This window comes from Pseudonaja textilis, chromosome Z (assembly GCF_049901715.1).
Source record: "Pseudonaja textilis isolate UNSWEBS1 chromosome Z, rPseTex1.2, whole genome shotgun sequence".
Taxonomy (NCBI): Eukaryota; Metazoa; Chordata; class Lepidosauria; order Squamata; family Elapidae; genus Pseudonaja; species Pseudonaja textilis.
The window spans coordinates 93,640,791-93,660,535 of NC_142008.1; the positions used below are offsets into that span (position 1 = coordinate 93,640,791).

The 19,745-nt window shown below is 35.7% G+C and overlaps 2 protein-coding genes across 4 annotated transcripts in view; both read left to right on the plus strand.

Annotated features, from left to right (window-relative positions):
- The window catches only part of EIF1 (eukaryotic translation initiation factor 1), a 273,258-nt gene extending 272,219 nt beyond the window's left edge, over positions 1–1,039 (plus strand). For both annotated transcript variants that reach the window (XM_087915486.1, XM_026720500.2), the window contains 2 exons: positions 20–121; positions 349–1,039. In XM_087915486.1, coding sequence (XP_087771612.1) covers positions 20–121; positions 349–393 — 147 coding nt within the window. In that variant the 3' untranslated portion in view covers positions 394–1,039. The remainder of the gene's footprint in view (positions 1–19; positions 122–348) is intronic.
- Positions 1,040–8,237: 7,198 nt separating this feature from the next.
- LOC113449421 (gastrin/cholecystokinin-like peptide) lies at positions 8,238–16,235 on the plus strand. 2 transcript variants are annotated; one of them, XM_087915487.1, is made up of 4 exons: positions 8,238–8,328; positions 10,473–10,546; positions 13,739–13,942; positions 15,971–16,235. In XM_087915487.1, the coding sequence occupies exons 3-4, from the start codon at positions 13,741–13,743 to the stop codon at positions 16,075–16,077; spliced, it is 309 nt and encodes a 102-aa protein (XP_087771613.1). In that variant the 5' UTR covers positions 8,238–8,328; positions 10,473–10,546; positions 13,739–13,740; the 3' UTR covers positions 16,078–16,235. The 2 variants fall into 2 exon arrangements, with proteins under 2 accessions (XP_087771613.1, XP_026576305.1); XM_026720520.2 differs by lacking the exons at positions 8,238–8,328; positions 10,473–10,546 and adding an exon at positions 11,388–11,470.
- The last annotated feature ends 3,510 nt before the right edge of the window (positions 16,236–19,745 follow it).

A 19,745-nucleotide genomic window follows, 5' to 3' on the forward strand; every position in this document is an offset into this window, starting at 1 on the left:
TGCTTTTTTCCTTCTGTAGAAATTTGCCTGCAATGGTACTGTGATTGAGCACCCAGAGTATGGAGAAGTGATTCAGCTTCAAGGGGACCAACGGAAGAATATATGCCAATTCCTCATTGAGGTGAACACAGCTATTTAAAATTTATGAGTTTTATCATTCAATATTGTTCGACTTGTGCACATAATTTATATGTTTGATTTCTGCTACTAAACTTAAAGTCAAAAGATTTTATTCAGAAGTAGCTGGTTTTATCTTGCTGTCAGGGTAAAATAAATGCAGCTGTTAATTTTACTAGAGTGGGTCACATTTTTAATATTTAATCTAAGTCAAACATTTTTTCCCTTCAGATTGGACTGGCTAAAGACGACCAGCTGAAAGTCCATGGGTTTTAAGATTTGTGTGTCACCAAAATTCCAAGGAAGATGACTTCCCCGCGATGAAAGATTCTTTGTGTCCTGCCTCATTAGTTTTAACCAAGCCAGCTTGCATAATGTAATCACATCAGGTTCCTTTTAGTTTGGACTAGTGTAACTCGGCAATGTAATAAACTGACAAGAACTCGTGTTGTGTTGCTGTCCCTCATTTTTAAACCAGGTCAGGTAGTGTTGATGTCATGCCAGAAGTTTGTTTTTAAGACATTGCTGATTAGATTTTAAATATTCTGGCTGTTTTAGGGACATCTAATATTTTAAGCCACCTTTGTCACAGAAATTGAGGCTAAATAACTACAAACTGTGAAAGATTAGGTCTCACCTACCTTTGTGTACCTGAAGGCATCTTTGTGCAAAGGTATTGGGGCTAAATAAATCAAAGTCTCTTTTAAATAGTCACTAAGGTGACTGAATTCAGGAAAGGTGTTAGCTTAATCTTTTAAATCTTAATCTTAAACTTTTAAAGGTGCAGTTTTTAAAGAATGTCATTGCAAAGTACTGCTTTAGCAACTAACAGCTGTGTGAAGCAACAGATAACTCGGTTGGAATCCTGATGTTATGTGTAATGTATTTAAACTTTTATTTAAATAAAAATGATTTTCAGAAATATTTGCCTTATATTTTAATACACTGAAAAGAAATTGAGTTCAAACAAAAATGTGTCCTTTAAGCCAGATTCAAGGAAATGGAAAGTGTTTCCAAAAAGAATAACGTTTGCAGTTCAACTTGTCTGAATGCTACAAAGTAGTACTCCATTTCTCAGTGTGATTTTTGTTAATCTTACAGCTGTATCGTAATAGTGAAAATATCAAAAACCTGGTTGTGTACCTTTGTCTTTGACGTCAGCAATTGCATATAGATTCTTCATGATATATCCCCAGCTTCCTCTTTCTGCTCCTCCAATCTCAAAAATTACTGCATCATTTATCCAAGTACACTGTAGTCATGTTTACAATTTTATACAACATAATTCCCAAATGTTAGGTATGTACATTAAAAATGGTAATAAGATACGGTATACATTTCAAGTAGCTGAAAGTATATTTGCTTAATAATTTGAAAAAATATTTAATTGTATTAATAGAAATTTATCATTCCCAATAAAGACAAAAGCACTTTACTCAAAAGTATAATCGCCTCTCCCTCAAGAAAATCAGGACATTGTTTCTGAGAAATTTCATGCATTTTATGGAAAAAAAATCATTCTTATATGTACTGCTAAAATTCTAATTGTCCTGTAACCCTTAACTCTAAAACAGTGCAACATAGGGCAACCAATCCAGGACTCAACTCAAACTGAACTTTGGTGAATTCTGTAAAACATGATATAAATGGCATTTTATTTAATAGAAAATTCAAAACGTTTTGAGTGTTACACAACTTTCCATGGGCTACTTCCAAGGCAGATAGATCTCTTGGATTAGAAACTGTCACTATTGAAGGTATTGGTGATGACCCAAGGGTTGCAATTATTGAATATTAATTCCTAAGCATTTTAAGAAAGTTTATACAATTTACGTTGAATTGTCCAGAGACAATAAGCCATTCACTTATTATTGTTTAAAAACTAACTTGAATATGGTTGCCATGAAACTAGCAAAGCATTTTGACAGCAGAAAATAAAAACATTTCTGAATCATCTAATAAATATGAACATAGACATAGCTGATAAGATCAATAAGGAGGCCTAACCAAGTAACCTAGAATTCCTTGGGGCCAAGGGTGGGATGGCCCTCCAAACAGGACAATTGCCACATGTATCAATGATACATACTTTCCAATGTATTTTTCATGTTCTTCGAATCAGTATGCAATGCTTATGCACACAACAGATTTTGGACAGAGGTGATGGTGAATTACCGTAAGGAAATGTTTGACAGGATGTAATCACAAAAGTAATGCATCTAAAAAAAAGTAATGCACCTGTAAAAGGCCTGAAAATTGATTTGGCTGCCAAGTACCATATTTATTACATCTACTTCTGGCTTGTCAACAGACTTTCAATAACTGATCGCTTGTTAATACTTTTCTAAATAAGCAATATAAGTCAGTGGCTCATTAAGGCTTTTCTCATCCATTGATGTTTGCATTGGTATCTTGTTTCTGCTAGGAAACCAATGGGATTTTTATATGTTAACAACCAACTATGCTTTCCATTATAAATCAACCTGTCTGTCTAATGGATGGATGGAACTTTTTTATTCCAATTTTATTAACTAATACTACAATTATTCAACATCAGCCAACACTTGCGTGCCTTAATCACTAATGGTGTAACTGGTGCATCTACATTGGGACCATCTTATATAGAGTTAGCAAGATTAAATTATTTGTTGCCAGTGTTACAACTTGAGAGATAAGGATAATTCTTAACCAAAAAGGGAGATGCTTCACACAATGGTAATTTTGTATTTAGATTTTTTCTGTTTATATTATTAAACAAACAAACCCCTTAAATCCATCTCAATCAGTTTCTACCACAGGCAGTCCTCAACTTACAACCACAATTGAGCCCAAAATTTCTGTTGCTAAGCTCAATTTGTTAAGAGAGTTTTGCCTCATTTTATTACCTTTGTTGCCAGAGTTAAGTGAATCAATATTAAGTTAGTAACATGACTGTTAAATGAATCTGGCTTCCCCACTGACTTTGCTCATCAGAAGGTCACAAAAGGTGATCATATGAACCCAGGACACTGGAACCATCATATGAGTCAGTTGCTAAGCACCTGAATTTTGATCAAATGACTCAAATGGTTTGCAATGGTAATGTGAAAAAGATAATAAGTCACTTTTTTCATTGCCATTGTAACTTTGAACAGTCACTAAACCAGGGGTCATTCATTGAGGGACGCATCAGAATTGTATTTTACCTCAGAAGGGCAGGTGGAGGGGGGCTTGAGTCTTTTGTATAGGAGCAGAGCATAAATGCACTGACCATTTCTCCAGATGTCTCTAAAAACTAACTGTCCAACAATCTCTATTACTACCTCTGACACAGCCATAGAGGAAGACTTAGTATTAGTAATAATTTACAAAATTGATAATGCCACCCAATTCTCAATGCCCCTGGGTGGCTCACAGCAATCAAAAAAATTACAATTAAATCAATCACAAGTAAAAAAGATTAAGATAAAAGATGACAAACTCCATGATATGAGTGGGCTCACTCTCATCAAAGACCTGGTGATGAGCCAGATGTTTTTGGCTCTTCTGAACAACAGCCACCCAGATCTTAGTGGGTACCTAGTTCTAGTTGGCAGATACCACTAAAGACAAGGTAAAGAAGTTGCTGCCTCCTGCAGCACTCTGCCAGCCAAAATAGGCCACGGAAATCGATGTATCTTCTAATGAGCTATTTAGAAAATGACTTGAAAGATGATATAAGACACTTTGCTGTATTGGGGCCTAGTCAGTTTTGACACAACTGTATTTATGTCATTATGCTGCTGCCAAGTGATTTAGACATCACCTTGGAGGAGAAAAAAGAACAAATGTTAAATGAATCAAATGTGAAAAATTAGATCAGTTTCAGAAAGCAGAGTCTAGATTTAGATTTAGGTTTAGATACAATACGTATCTCAATAGTTCAAAGCTTGGCATCTGGTCCTTATCTGGATTTTGAAGCTAAGCAGAGTTAAGCCTAGTTAGTATTTGAGTGGAAATATGGGGAGGGGAGTAACCCAATCTTGGAGGGGTACCTAGTTCTGGTTGGCAGATGCTGCTAAAGAGAAAGGGAAGAGGGTGCCCATTTTCAGCCGACAGAGTGCTGCAGGAGGCTGTGGAGACCGAAAATGGGCAATGGAGGGGCCTCATAAGCCTGAAAATAGGCTGCTTGGGGAGGCTTGTGAGATCTCCCCGTGGCCTGATTTCGGCCAGCAGAGTGCTGCAGGAAACCATGGAGGCCAAAAATGGGCCATGGGGGGACAACATGCTGTTTTGGTTGGCAGAAGGGCCGGCCCTTTGATATTTCCAGGCTGGCTCTGCAGATCAGACCTAAGCAAGTCGCAGGCTGGATCTGGCCCATGAGCCTTGAATTTGGCACTCCTGCACTAAACCAACTGTTGTAAGTCAAGGACTCCTGTAATTCTGTATCATTTCCAATTGCATATCATTCTCAATTGGTTTGTTATTGTTGTTTTCCCTGAAAACAAAATTCATAGAGTTTAAGCTTTTGGGCTATATTCTGTCCTCCAGAAAGCACTATATTAAAATATAATTTTATTTTAAACAAAACCAGCCTATTTTTTCCAATTTATGGGTGGTGTACATGAAATTATTTTATAATCTGGCTGCAGCTGCTCCATCATCAAATGTTAAACTTAATAAAAAGATTATACATTTGAGGTTTGGACTTATATTGGCATTTGTGCTCCCTCTTAGGTGTTGACGGACATAATATTACATCTCTTATTTGCTCAGGGCTGCCATTGATCCTGAATAATTAAAACAACAAGATCAGCACAGGAAGAAGCAGTAAAAGAGCAGCACTGGGACAGGATAGATTAGCTATGTGAGCAAAAAATCAGGAATAGTCTGGTAGCACCTATTTCAACCAATTAATTTTATTTAAAAGCTTTCATGAGCTTGCACTCATTTTGTTTTTAAATTGTGTTGAAGCACCCAGAACACAGTATGTAGTGCAGATGACATCATTGCAATGCCATTGTTTAAACACAAGAGGGTGCGTAGTGTCCAGGGCTTAATCTTACAGGCATTTTCTTTTCCCCTTTCTGAATACTGTAGGAAATCTGGGACACTATATAGCAGCAACCTCTATGGAGATTCTCAATCATCCACGTCATTGTTGTCCCGTTGTCCCTAAATGGCAACTGGATTTCCTTGTGTTTTTCCTTGAAAACGTTTTGCTTCTCATCTAAGAAACTTAGTCATTAGATGAGTAGTCAAACCTTTTCAAAGGAAAACCCAAGGAATTCTAGTTGCCTTTTGAAAAGCACCTTTGGGACACTTTATAACAATGTTTCTTAAATTTGGTAATTGCTTGAGGAATTCTGCAAGTTGAGGTTTGTGAAACATTACTTTAGGATGAGTGTGATTCCTGAACTCAAAAATTATTTTAATATAGGAAACAATTCCTCTGAAAACTCAAAAGGAATCTGGTAGCACCTTCACAACTAACATATTTTAATAAAACACATAAGCTTTCATGAATTGCTCTTCATCAAATCCCATCAAGCTGAACTTGGCCCTTTGTGTTATAGACATTGTAAAAGAAAAGAACTGTGCTAGTCAATAATACAATTCACAAAATCAAGATTTCAGTAGCATCTTTTCAAATAACATTTTTTAAAAAGCTATATAGCAAGGTTCTATAAACTGCAGTGAGTTACAGAAAGGTACAGCTGAGAGAAACAACAAAGAAAAAAATAAGAACCAAATTAGAAGAAATTGGCTATAAGATTATTAGACCATAAAGGTTTAATCTATTCCATCAGATTAAAAGTGGGGACTAAATTAAAAATTAACTATGTCCACAGCATACAGGGAAAATCTATATAAAATGTTTTATAAGTGACATCTTCCTCTTGCTAGACTAGCAAAAATGTTCAACCTAAGCCCTAGCTGTTGGAAGTGTAAGAAGGAAAAAGATACCTATTTTCATATGTAGTGGACCTTCCCAGAGGTCAAGAAATATTGGAATATAATTTGATTGTGTTTAGAAGAAATAAAACAGAAAAATGAATCCAAACCAGAACTATTCCTATTAGGTATAATAATGGAAAAATATAATAAAAAGATAAATACATGCTACATAATTTAACAGCTGCTAGGATTTCCTATGCACAATTCTGGAAGCAAGAAATTGTACCACCAGAGGGGTGTTGTTATAAAAAAAAAATTAGACTGTGCAGAGATGGACAGACTAACAATGAAATTAAGAGACAAAGAAGAGTCAATATAATGTCTGTGATGCCTGGTATGAATGGTTTAAGAACAAAAAGAAATCAAAATGGCAATTAGGTAAAGAATAAGAATTATGTAAATACTTATATCTATATTCATATCTATATATATTTATATATTAAGTTGAAATTGTATAATGAAAGAAATGAATATAGAAAGATGGTAAGGAAATATAAAAGATGTCTTGACATTGATATAATGATCTATAAAGTTTTATTTTATGTTTTTAAAAAATTAAAATTTAAAAAAAAACAACCAAAGTTTAGCAACAACCAAAATTCTAGAAAATTCACTCTACTTTCTGTAATAGTGTGAGAATAGTCCATTGTGGTTCGTTCATTGTGCATACGTTCCAAATTCAGAGAATGCTCTTGTCATCACTTTGAAAAGGAAATAGATCATTCTGGTGAACTATGCTTCACAGCTCTTGACATTATTTTTTCCTGGTTGGTTTCTGGCTTTAATAGCATTTTGCATGACACATAGAAATTACCAGATATTAAACTGACACATTTTAAAGGTTGCTTTCCCCATCATTATCTCCTACAAATTGACATTTTATTTTATTCTGTGGGGAAAATATTTCTAATGTTCTATTAGTATAGAATGCATTAATGAAATGGTGTAGGAGTTGATTACCTGCTTGTTGTGCTTTCAGTCAGAGGGAAAAGGTGGCAGTTTTATCTCTACTCCAGAAACTATTAAAACAACAAAGGGCATCCAGGTGGAAAATGATAAATTGAACACAAATAGATGCATGTTTTTAGTTAGAAATTCTGCACATCCTGGTCATTTGGTAATGGCAGAATAAATTGTTTGTGTTCATCTTGCGAGAACTGAACAATCTCTGATAAGTATGAAATGGCCATTTTCCCATCTACTTGCCCTTTTCCTTTAATATTAAATTCTAATTATTCCCAAGTATGAAAGGACAAAGTGTGTGCTGACGTGCGCTATGCAAGATGGTAGAAGGAAGAAATCCTAATGTTACTTATGGTGGGAAAAATTAAAAATACTAATCTGTGTAGTTGTACATGTTTACAGAGCAATATCTGCGGTTATGGGGAATGGAGAAGGAAGTCATTTTGCTATAGGTAGTCCTCAACTTACAATCATAATGGAGTCCTTTCATTATAAGTCATGAGAGTCATAAGCTGAGGCACTCATGAGACCAATTCAGTTTTATGACATTTCTCTATGATGGTCCATAAGTAAATACCGCAGTGGTTAAGCAAGTCAACTCCTATGAGCATTTTTGCTGGAAATTGGCTTAAAAGACTGGTTTCTGGCAAAAAAAAAAAAAAAAAAGTGATAATTCACAGCACTCATCAATGAATTTCCGCAACTGGTGGTTAAAGCAAACCAGTTGCCAAGCCCTGAAATGTAGTCATGTGACTGCAGGTGGTAGTCACCAATTGGAACTCTGAACTGGATTGTAAGTACTTTGGTCTATTATAACTTTTAATGGTCATTAAGTGAGACTACCTGTACCATTCACTATCTTCTCGTTGACACTCTAAAAAATCTAATGCCTCCTCATGTCAGGAACTATTTCTAGCAATGATTTAAATTTTTTCTGATTAGACTGATACATGCTAGGCATTTTTTAAAAGAGAGAGAGAGAAGAGAAGAGAAACTTGTTTCTGTGAAGCCAATTCTTTGGAGGGGACAAATTTAGATAACTAGGCTTCTTGAGTTCTTCTATTACTGTTGGGTTGGTTGTTAAATCTTTAATAACCAGTGTGGTTAAATCAAGATGGTAGTTGTGATGCAACCAAAGTTTGCCTATGTTTGCATTTGTTGTAAGGTAGAGTTTCAGTCATACCATTGTAATTACCATCTTGACTTTTTTTAACATATCTGTAGACATACCTGGTGGTTGCTATTCTCAGAGAAACCAATGAAAAAAGAGATCAATGATGATGAAATAAACAAGATTGGGAGTCCAACAACTGAAAGAAGTCTAAGAAACTGGTGAGCAGTTGAGCTAAGGCCTTGGTTTCCATAGCTGGTCCAAAATGTCACAGCATAGACATAACATGCCTTGTTAAATGTCCATTACTCATACTGTAGTCTAAGGCAGGAAAGTCCACAGAGAGGAGTTGAGGCATCAGAGTAACAGATACAAGTGGGCAATGAGGACTGCACTTCTTTTTATTGATGTATGAAGTGTGCAACATATATTATAAAGGAGAGGATCTTCCATTAACCATTCTGGGGCATTTCATTGTAACTGATTCTTCAGAGAGAAAATTCTTGACTGAATCCAATCAATCCATATTCAATATAAAGTATCTTTTCATATTTGGTTTTATTTTTAAAAAAATATTTTGTTTGCTATCTAGAATTTGTTAGGATTGAAGAAATTTATCATTTTTAATAATAATACAATAAAAATAGAGTAGAGAAACTAAGCTGAATGAAAAAGATATAAGGAAATAGACAAAACTTTTAAAAAGTTACTTGAAAGTGCTGCAAAAGGTGGGAAATTAAAATAAGTTTTAAATCATTCTCAGGATCTGTTGACAATATCATTATAGGACAGTATGGCAGTTGAAGTTCCCCAAGTGTTTTCATACAATTGTATATGGTTCTGAACCGAGCATAGTCACTTCAGATGGGCAAAACCATCATTCCAGTTCTAAATATTTTTTTAGATGAGTAACTTTATCTACCAGGAGAGAAGGTAGATAAAAATAAAATAAAATCTACAGGAAAAAAAAATATAATCATTGGCATCGCAATGCTGTATTTGATTTGCAAACTTGCCTATTCTTTGGGTACTGAAACAATAGGCAGAAATGTATTTACTTTTTTTATCTTTGAAAACATTGTAATAATGATCCTTACAGAAAATGTGATGCTTTTACTATACTTAATTTAGGAGAAAATTTGATGGTTGCAAAATTTTAGGAATTGAAGTCTACACATCTTAAAGTTGCCAAAATTGACAAACACCATTCATCACAACACCATTGTGCTGTGGTTTAGAAGATCCATGAAGATCTGGTTCCTTAACCAAGCCTTTGGCAGGGAAAAATGAGATCATTCACTTCATCACGTTTGCTATCTTTTATCTTGAGTCTTTTATTAATTTTGCTGTAATTCCTTTGTCTGAATGTTGTAAGCCACGCACTCAAATGAACGTTAACTAGGCCCATTCCTGAAAAGTGTATCAATCAGGAAAGAATATGCTCGGGGCACAGGAAACAGCTGCTGCTGAGTTTAGTTCCTTAAGCTCAGATGATCCAGGATGGTGGATTCACATGACTTCCTTACACCAAATGGACCAGGACAAATGAATACCTTCATGTTCCCAATAGACAGTGAAAATAGAAGTTTCCCTCAAATCCCTTACACAAACAAAATTCCCAAAGGTGACAAAATGAGAGGCTATAGCTTTTTGTGCTAATTTAAAAAAAAAAACCAGAATGTTGTGTACTATTTTTTGTTGCAAACTTTCTACTTTAATGCTTCAGCCACACTGGATTCTTCAGGAACAAAGGACAAGAAAAATCTGGTATGCCATGCAAAGGCAGCAAAGGACTGGAAGGTGGAGGCCATTATAGATCATCAGGATCAAGAGAAGATTGCATAAAAGGTCTCTTCTGAAAAATGCTTACTGCCATTGTGAGAATGCCTATTTTCCAAAACCAAGGCCCAGTGTGGCATTTCAGATCAGCTGAATGAAACTGGCAATTCAGCCTGGGATATATCATCAATCAATGGACTGGGACAAATGTAGTGCTTTATAGCTCTAATAGTTCCATGGCAACAATGTGATAAAATCTAGGAGCTTATCCAAACAGGACAATAATTTTTTTTAAAAAAAATTCTGAATTATCTATCTAGATATCAGTGAAATACCCTGTCCATAAAGGAATCTGGAAAATTATAGTGATGACACAGTGAAGCAAAGATAATCAAAAGATTATATTTGAGTACTGAATATTGTCTTAAAACAGAAAATGTTTGTGGCTGAAGTAGTTTCATGCTACTGTTATTTTCAAAGCAATTTTGTTTGATTGTGATTTTCTCTAATAATATGTGTTGTTATCATTGCATCGAAATATTGATGTTTAATGTTTTTGAATTTTTGAACAATTCTATTATGGCAGGCAGTGTGGAAGATGCATGAAAAGCAGGGAAAGCACTGAGGAAGCAATGGACATGGTTTGACTCAGCTCTGCCAGTAAGTTCTCATGCCAGTGGAATTCATTTATTTTGCCTTACAGCCTAAACTACTGTTCATCACTGTGAATCCTTTGTTGTGGATTTTCAAGAAACCGTGATTTAGTACGATTTTTGAATCCAACTTTAAGCTGCCATAAAAAACATTGAGTCATTCAGGCCAATTCCAATCTAGTAGAGAAAAGCCACAGCACCTTCAACAAATGTTCATCCAGCTTGTCCATGCATCAGAGCAGCGCACTATCTCCCTAGAGGTTGATTAATTTTGACTTTCATAATAAACTTGCAATGGTGTTTTTTTAATCCAAGGTTTATGGGGTAGTATATTGTACAAGGGCTCCTATGGTTCCTTAAAAGAAACCATGCAGGGATGCATAAACCAAAAACTTAGGTGCACATAAAAACCCTAATATGTCCAAATATTGCCACTAAATTATAATGTTTAATGTAAGAGAAATTGAATGACTGGAGAATAATTATATGATTAAATATAACTTTAAATCAGATCATATGCATCTTGTCCCTATCAGCTACTTTTTAAAGTACAGCCTGGCATGCTATTCTGTTCCATTCCAAATGGAAACCTGGTCAAGAAGTTACTTTGGCCTCCACCTGTCCTCCTATTCTATCAGCAAAATATTTTTGTGTCAAAAACAACAACAAGGAATTGCAGATCTACTGGCTTCAAGAAAAGTAATTTTAATTAAAATAATCCTGCTATCCAGAAAGCAACATTAAAACATTGAGAAGAAGTGGGTGGGACAACATTGACATTAGAGGGTGTTGCTGAAGAACTATGGGAGGTTCTTCTTGAGTGGATAGGGCCATCCCAACTCCCTGGTCTTTAAAAGAACAGTTTGCAAAGTTGGAAGAAGCAGAATTCGTGTTGCAAGTGAAGCACAGCTTGGACCGAACCTTTCCATAGGTAAGATAATGGAATTTCTGGCTTAGGCAAATTGCCAGACTAAAAATTATAAGTCATATCATACTTTCTCTTGTTGTGTCAGGGTTTCTATCTTATTTCTCCACAGAAATGCTAATTTAATTTAGAAGATTCGTTCTTTTGGCTTATTAACTATGTATATGAGTTCTTTTCTATCTTTTGAAGCTTAGGTTGTTCATTAAACTGTACCAGCGCACAAATGTCTATGCTCTCTTGATAGAAAATTGTGAATGAGTCGTTGATTTTTAAAAAGCAAAATAAGATGGAAGATATGAATAAGTTTTAAATATTTATCATTCTATATTCCCAGGACAATTAGAGTGATGTTTAAATGCAACTTTACTCCTTCCTACTAATCCCACATCATAAAAATTGGAGATGCCAAGTAAGAAAAATGAGAATTGTTATCTCACACATACCCAGAGCATATCAGATTGGGCAAATGTGATTTAAAGAAATAAAGCTCTGGAAGAAGAAAATATTCACAAGAAACAGGAAAAAAATTATGAAGAATATCATTGATATTATAGACAGACAAACAAACATATCTGTATAAATTATATTTCACATATCTGCATAAATTATATTGAGGTTGTTTTTTGGGGGGAAGGGGTTCCCTTCAGAATATTAAAATTAAACAGAAATAATCTAGGTATAACATTGTGGCTCTAATTGAGTAATGGACTGTTATTAATCTACTGTCTCATAGAAAATTGATGAGGACTTAACATATTGTCTTGTATGCCTAATTCTCCTATGCCTTCTCACCAGTTTTTTCCCTATCTTCTTTCTTACCCCAAAATCCATCAAAAAGAGAAAAATTAAATAGCCTACAGTTATGTTAATTAGTAATATGGGAAGCCATTCATCTTTTTAGTCCAATATTATCCATATACTGAGTTGTAGTGGTTCCGTAGATTTTAGTTTGACATATTTCCTGTTTGACTGCTATGGAATGAAGAAGGAATTGCAGGCCTGTAAGGCTGGTGTTTTACCATTGAAAGCAGCCCTACCATCAATATTCAAAACAATTAGACTTAAAATTAATCAGAACAATTACCATTTGTTCCAATGGGAGCCACTAACTACAAAAATCTGGACTGAATCATGATCTTCTTTAAGGTGGCAGTATTCAAGCTGCAATTTTTCTGAGATAGATGAAATCCAACTTAGCTTTTCGCCTTTTCTTCAATCACCACTACTGATGTTTCAGCATAACATCTTCCAACAACTCATCTGCCCACAATATCCCCAGTCCCTCCCCGCACAGTCCCCTTGATTCAGAATTACTATTAGTACCGGTACTGATTTTCATGCACAGCATCACCCAAAGCCCCTTCAGCTTTGGCTTTTTTACTATTTTTATCTCACTAAACTTGATCAAAACAATTACATTTCCAGATGTTGTTGGAACAATACAATTTGATGTATATACAAATCAAAACAAATTACGCTTTCAAGGAAGGCCACCTTAAGCCAGCTATTTAGTGCAAAAAACAATTCATGTCTTTTACATGTATATGGGAAATAATATGGTTTGCTATGCTTTCCTCTGAATCTTTTGAATTCTATCTCCCCACAAGTCAGTCAAACTCAAATAAGTACTGCCATGCTATTAAATAAGACACCTTCCTTCTGGAATATCCACTCCAGATCATCAGTCCATTCTTATTTATACCTCCGTGTATTTTTCTTCCCTCATTTTTATTTTTGCATTAGCAGAATGAGCAACTAGCAAATACACAGCCAGATTTTTCATGCAGTGGATGGAGGATTTGCAGACACATTTGAAATTCAAGCCTGGTGCTATAGTAGAAGGTGCTACGTAACTTTTTAAAATTTTAAAATGAGTAGCAATAGCACTTATATACTGCTTTATAGCCCTCTCAAAGCGGTTTACAGAGTCAGCATATTGCCCCCAACAATTTGGGTCCTCATTTTACCCACCTTGAAAGGATGGAAGGCTGAGTCAATCTGGAGCCTGGTGGGATTTGAACTGCCAAATTTTAGGCAGCTGGCTACAGAAGTAGCTTGCAATACTGCACTCTAACCACTGCGCCACAGAGGCTCCTATATAACTAGAGTAACTAGAATTAAAACAAAAATTGCATTTTTCCAGGGCACAGTTTAGAAAATCTAGGCAAATTATCATTCTGGAGAGTGGACTGAAGAAGTCATTTTGGGGTTAGAGGAAAAAGACCGGAGGGGATGGGCTACTCAACAAACAGCATTCTTACTTTTTTTTCCTAGACATGCATGGCAAGATGTTTGCTGGACTGTTGCTGACCATTTTCCTCAGCATCAACATTTTAAGATCTGAATCTCAAGCAAAGGCTGTTCCAGGACCAGACAGGATGCAAAGAGGTGTGGGACTGGTCCGGCGCAACTGGCCGATGCAGCTGACTCAGGATCAGAAGCATTTGATCTCCCAGTTCTTGCCTCACCTGTATGACTGTAAGATAAATGGCACATCCTCTTTTCCACTCTCTTAGAAGTTTTTAATTACGGGTTGGGGGGACATTTCTGAAGAGGGTGCTTAGTAAGAATGAAGATAGGCATTACTTTTCTTTTTGTATCAGCAACACCTGAATTGTAAATATGGTTAAAAGTTTGTAGAGATTCTCAGTCATCCAGGTCATGGTTTGTCTCAAAGGTGATTTTTCAGGAGGCAACTGGACTTTCATGCTTTTTCTTTTGAAGATGTTTCGCTTCTCATCCAGAAAGTTTCTTCAGCTCTGACAGGATAACGGGGAATGGGAGGATTTATGTTCCTTTATAATTTATATTTATATTACCACCTATCTGCAAGGAATATAAATCATTCCATGCCTCACTATCCTGTCAAAGCTGAAGAAGCTTCTTACAGATAACAGATAATCGGAGTTGGAAGGGACCTTGTAGGTCATCTAGTCCAACCCTCCAGCTCAAGCGGGGGATTCTACACCATTTCTGACAAATGGCAGTCCAATCTCTTCTTGAAAATCTCAAGTGATGATGCTCCCACAACTTCCGAGGGCAAGCTATTCCATTGGTTGATTGTTCTCACTGTCAGAAAGTTTCTCCTTATTTCCAGGTTAAATCTCCCCTTGTTCAGTTTCCATCCATTATTCCTTGTCTGGCCTACAGGCGCTTTAGAAAATAGCTTGACCCCTTCCTCCCTGTGGCAGCCCCTCAAATATTGGAAGACCTCTATCATGTCTCCCCTGGTCCTTCTTTTTACTAGACTAGCCAAGCCCAGCTCCTGCAACCATTTGTTGTATGTTTCAGCCTCCAGTCCCCTAATCATCCTGGTTGCTCTTCTCTGTACTTTTTCTAGAGTCTCAACATCTTTTTTATAGTGTGGTGACCAAAACTGGATGCAATACTCTAGGTGTGGTCTTACTAGGGCTTTATAGAGTGGTATTAGTACTTCCCTTGATCTTGATTGTATCCCTCTGTTAATACAACACTTGTATGTATTCTTGGATGAGAAGCAAAGCATCTTCAAAAGAAAAAACATGAAAGTCCAGTTGCCTCCTGAAAAACCACCTTTGTGAATGTGGTTTTTTAAGGCAATGGAATAAAATTTGATTTTACAGATGAAATGATGGCTGGAAGATAGTAATAAATCAAATTCTTGCTCAGTTTTCAGTCATTTCCCTCCTATCATGCTTATTCTTTGTTTGTATTGTATGGATTTAGTAATTTATTGGGCTCTTGTTTTAAAAGGAATGGGGGAGAATTCTTGCTAAGGTGTAAATATCCTGCACAGGAGGATTACAGTTGATCTCATATAGAATTGACAAGTAACCAGCTCCTGCTACTAACACTACTTGGTATTTTTCATTACAACAGACATTCCTCCAAAAGTACATTTTAATGGATGTGTCAATCTATTTTTAATGCAGCTTTCTTAGTATATTAATTAACTTGCCTGAGTAATTTTTGAGGGAAGGAGTTTTTGTTCCATTATTACCTTGGCAGGCAACAACATCTCTAGTTTTAATTTTCAAAATTCCAACATTACTTTTGTCTCTTCAATCAAGTAGCCATGTGAACAGCAGATTGAGGATAAAATTCAGAGTATATTCATTGCAGGAACTAAGTTTTAATAGCAACTGATACCACTGCATGTAGTAAGAAAAAATTAGTCTTTCTTTCTGAAAGTTCCCCTTTCTATTCCAAAAATGTACTTTGGAAACCAAAGCTTTTAATGACAGTATTACTCGAATAGAAGAAAATATATGTAACTCAAGACTGAACTGTGGAGTCCTTAGTGCTCTCTGAGCTTGGCTATTTGCTTGCAGACATTTCATTGCCTAACTAGGCAATAACATCAATGCCCTAACAATTTTACCACACAAACAGTCAAACCCAGAGAGCACAAAGACTCCATGGTATTATTTTCTGGGATACAGAGAATCAAACGAATCATTCCAAAGATTCAGGACTGTCAGAACCATTTTACCGGCCTTCCATTAACACACGTCTATTCTCCAACAGCTGAACTTGCTGCTACGGGAAATAATCTGAATGAGGACGATACACATTTCCCGAACTGGATGGATTTTGGACGACGAAGCTCTGAAGATCAGGATGGAAATGCTTAAGTTACCCTGGGGCAGGGATAGCTTAAGCCCCAGGCAAATGTCTGGTAGACATAGGCAGAAAGCAGACATTCTAAATAGTTATTTGATAATCATTTTGGTCCTGTTTAGATAAGATGTGTTCGTGCCTATTTGTTCCAATAAAAATGATACTACTGCTACTGATAACTGCGTTGGCGTGGTTTATAGATGGAAAGATTGGAGAGTTATTGGATTTGTCCGTGGAACTTTGTCCATGGGGTCACAATGGGTCAGACATGACTTTGCGACTAACAACAAATGTATGCTTTCATGGCAAAATGTAACATATTTATGTTGTTCATACAACCAAATAACTTTTGCTTTGCTTTTTTAAACCAAAATTTTGCTATTTTTTTTAATCCTCCAAGTTTTAATCACCTGCTTATGTATTATTTAAAAAGAGAAAAGTATAATTAGAAAATAAATATAAAATATATTGCTATTTGTATATGTTATTTGACATACTTGGATATGAATTTAAATGTATGTTAATTCCAGTGTCTGGTGTCCAAGACTAATTGTAAATGACCTTTTAAAAAATATTTATAAATTAGTTTTGGACTTAAGTGGATCTATCAGATATAGGGACACATACAAGTCTTTAAACAGCCTCTCAAATGCTTTGTTTGTACAACCTGCTAAAATTGTCTGTGGCATGAACCCAATCAAATATGATTTAATAAGCAATTGCAATTAATCAAACTAGAAAAAAAAATATGGCCATTCTAACTTCAGTTTCCTATTAATCTAAGCAAAACATGCTGTTCCATACTATCAATAGGAGATCAAAAGGCAAAGCACTATAAAACATGGTAATGTTTGGGGAAAGAAAAAATACAAAAAGACCCCTGTTCAAATATCCAAAATTATCCAAAACAGATCCCCTGGAAATCTATCAGCATGCCAATTCTGCATGATAATCCACAGGAGCTAGAACTTTTCAGTATGTTTTTGGATTTTTTTGCAGGGAAAAATTAAAGAAAGTTCTTGGTGCTCTCTGAGCTTGATTGTTTTCTTGCAAATGTTTCTTTTCTTACTAACACTGATGATGTTACCTAGTTTGAGTAATGAAACATCTGCAAGGAAACAACCAAGCCTCTAATATTTTCCCTTAATTCGACCCCACATGCATAATCAAGTCAGGACAAAAAAGTTGCATATCAATGGTGAAGCCCAAATTTTCAGGTGCACTGAATGTTGCCTAAATGGATTACATCCCATGATTCTATAAAAACTGGCAGATGTCACTTCAGATTCACTGACTGAAAGTTTTGAGAAAGCTTGGAGCATAGAGGAATTGCCAGGAGACTTGAAAAAAGCCAATGCTGCTTCATTATTTTAAACCAGGAAAGAAAGTAGACTCAGGAAACTATACAAATATCAACTTCGCATTAATAACTGAGAAAATCCTAGAAAAGAATTTGTTTGCACACAAAATACAAACAAGGTGATTAGCATGTATTTGTCACAAAAAGCCCATGCCAGACAAATCTTAATGGTTTCTTTGACAATGTGATTAGATGTTGGGACAAGGGAATGCTGCAGATGTTATGTATTTAGATGTTATTAAGCATTTGACTTGTTAATAAAGTGGAACAATGTGGGATGAATGACCTCTCTACCCAATGGGATTCCCAGTTGCTGAGCAACTGAGGCCAACATGTAGTTCTTAATGGGTCTATGTCTGAATTAAAGGAGTTATGCAGGTTCTGTCCTAGGTTCAGTCCTACACATAAATGGCTTAGATTTGGGGAATAGAAAGAATACTCATACAATTTGCAGATGACACAATGCTGAGTGGGGGAGGGATTACTAACATCCTAGAAGACAAGCTCAAGATTCAGAAGGATCTTGATAGACTTGAACATTGGACCTTAATCCAAAAAATCCTAATCAACAATGAAAAGTGTAAAGTTCTACACTTAAAAGAGGAAAAAGCAGTTGTGCAATCACATATAGTTACTTACCTGCCTTAGAAGCATTTGCAAGAAGGATATTCTAGTAGGTCACAGATTAAGCATAAACCAGCAATGTTCTTCCATTGCCCAAAGAACCAATGTCGTTTTCGCTTGCATCAACAGAGGTATAGGGTCACGCTCTCAGAAAGTGATAATACCACTCTATTTTGCACAAATCAGACCACCCCTGAGCAACAAAAATGATATGGGTTAGGAAGCTAAATTCTTCAAACAGTGAAAGGAATTTGGTATGGTTAGCTTAAAAAAGAGAAGACATGATCACCCACATAAAAGGGTGACAGAGTGGAGGGTGGCAGGATGTGAATTTATTCTCAGAGCAGGGCCATGGCCCGGTACCGGGCTATAGCCCATTGAGAACTAGGTTGTACAAACTATGGGTGAATGAACATGTTGATGCATATGCAAGTAGCGGGCGCACCTACTCACCACTTGTGCAGAACCATTCCTTCTCCCTCCCCACCTTTGCCACTACCACCATCAGTCTGCAAAGCCAGAAAAGTTGGGGGCCATTGCTCCAGAGCACTCAACAATCAGATGAAAATCAATGGCTGGAAGCTTTACAGTAAGGAATCAAAACTTGAAAAAAGACAGAATTTCCTGATTCTAAAATTCTATAAGAAGTGTCTTATAAAACAGGATTTCTTCTTTGCTTTTCATAAAAACAACAGCTGCAAGAAAGTTTATGATCTGTTGGATCATACACTTGAGTAAGACATTGCTGAAATATCCACAAATTTATGACGTCTTATTTTTATTTTAAAAGAGTATTACAAAGCAAAGAGTGGAGCAGATTTTTTAAAAGGGGCAGCTGAGAAAAACATTAATTCAAACCAGGATTCTGACTACCACCATTTGCAACGAGACCAAAGGCCCGGCCTCAGTTTTCAAAGTTCCTCTGAAGGGTATACATCTGTTTTACTTTGGGTGTACCATTATACGGTTAAGATAGATTTGTTAGGCCAATTTTAACAACTTATAGAAGACATACAAATTCATATGTTGCAGTTATCCATTGTATCTACTCTCCCACACATATTTTGATTTTACTTGTGTTTTTTTTACCAGAAACTATGTTTTATTACATTTAAGTCAAAGTGAAACAAGGGAATTTTCATGGCTCTAAATAATAGAAGTTGTTTGTGCATGTAACTACTCATCCTTTGGTTTTTACATCTGGATTTTTTTATTTTATGGCAGGGTAGTTGTGCTAAATTAGCTCCACAATGAGAATATACAATTTGAAAATATTATGTATGCTGATTTATGATTTGTAATTTAAGGTATTTGCAAAAAGACATCTATATGGCAATTTATTACAAAAGTTATATTATAAAGTTTATGAAGCATCCAAGAATGATTTAAAATTCTTCTTTCTTATTTTTATTCTCTTCTGTGGCTCTTCAATTTGTGTTGTATTAAAAATATATTTTGCTTCTGGCAAACCCATCTTGAATTCTCAAAAGCTTAATTGAAACCAAGATAATACCATCCATGTCTGAATGCCCAATCAGAAAAAAAAGCTGAAAAAGAATGACTTGTCTGATTAATCAAGTATTAACCTAGCATTTCCCATCTTTCACAATCAGCATTGCCAATTAATCTATTATAATCTAATGCACTTGAAGATAATTCAAGTGTACATCTTTGGACTTCTGGGAATATTGGCTTTCA

Excerpts from the sequence above, each read along its gene's own strand:
- LOC113449421 (XM_087915487.1), top strand. The coding sequence starts at position 13,741 with ATGCATGGCAAGATGTTTGCTGGACTGTTGCTGACCATTTTCCTCAGC. Across the intron at positions 13,943-15,970 it reads CTTGCCTCACCTGTATGACT|CTGAACTTGCTGCTACGGGA; the intron begins GTAAGATAAATG and ends ATTCTCCAACAG.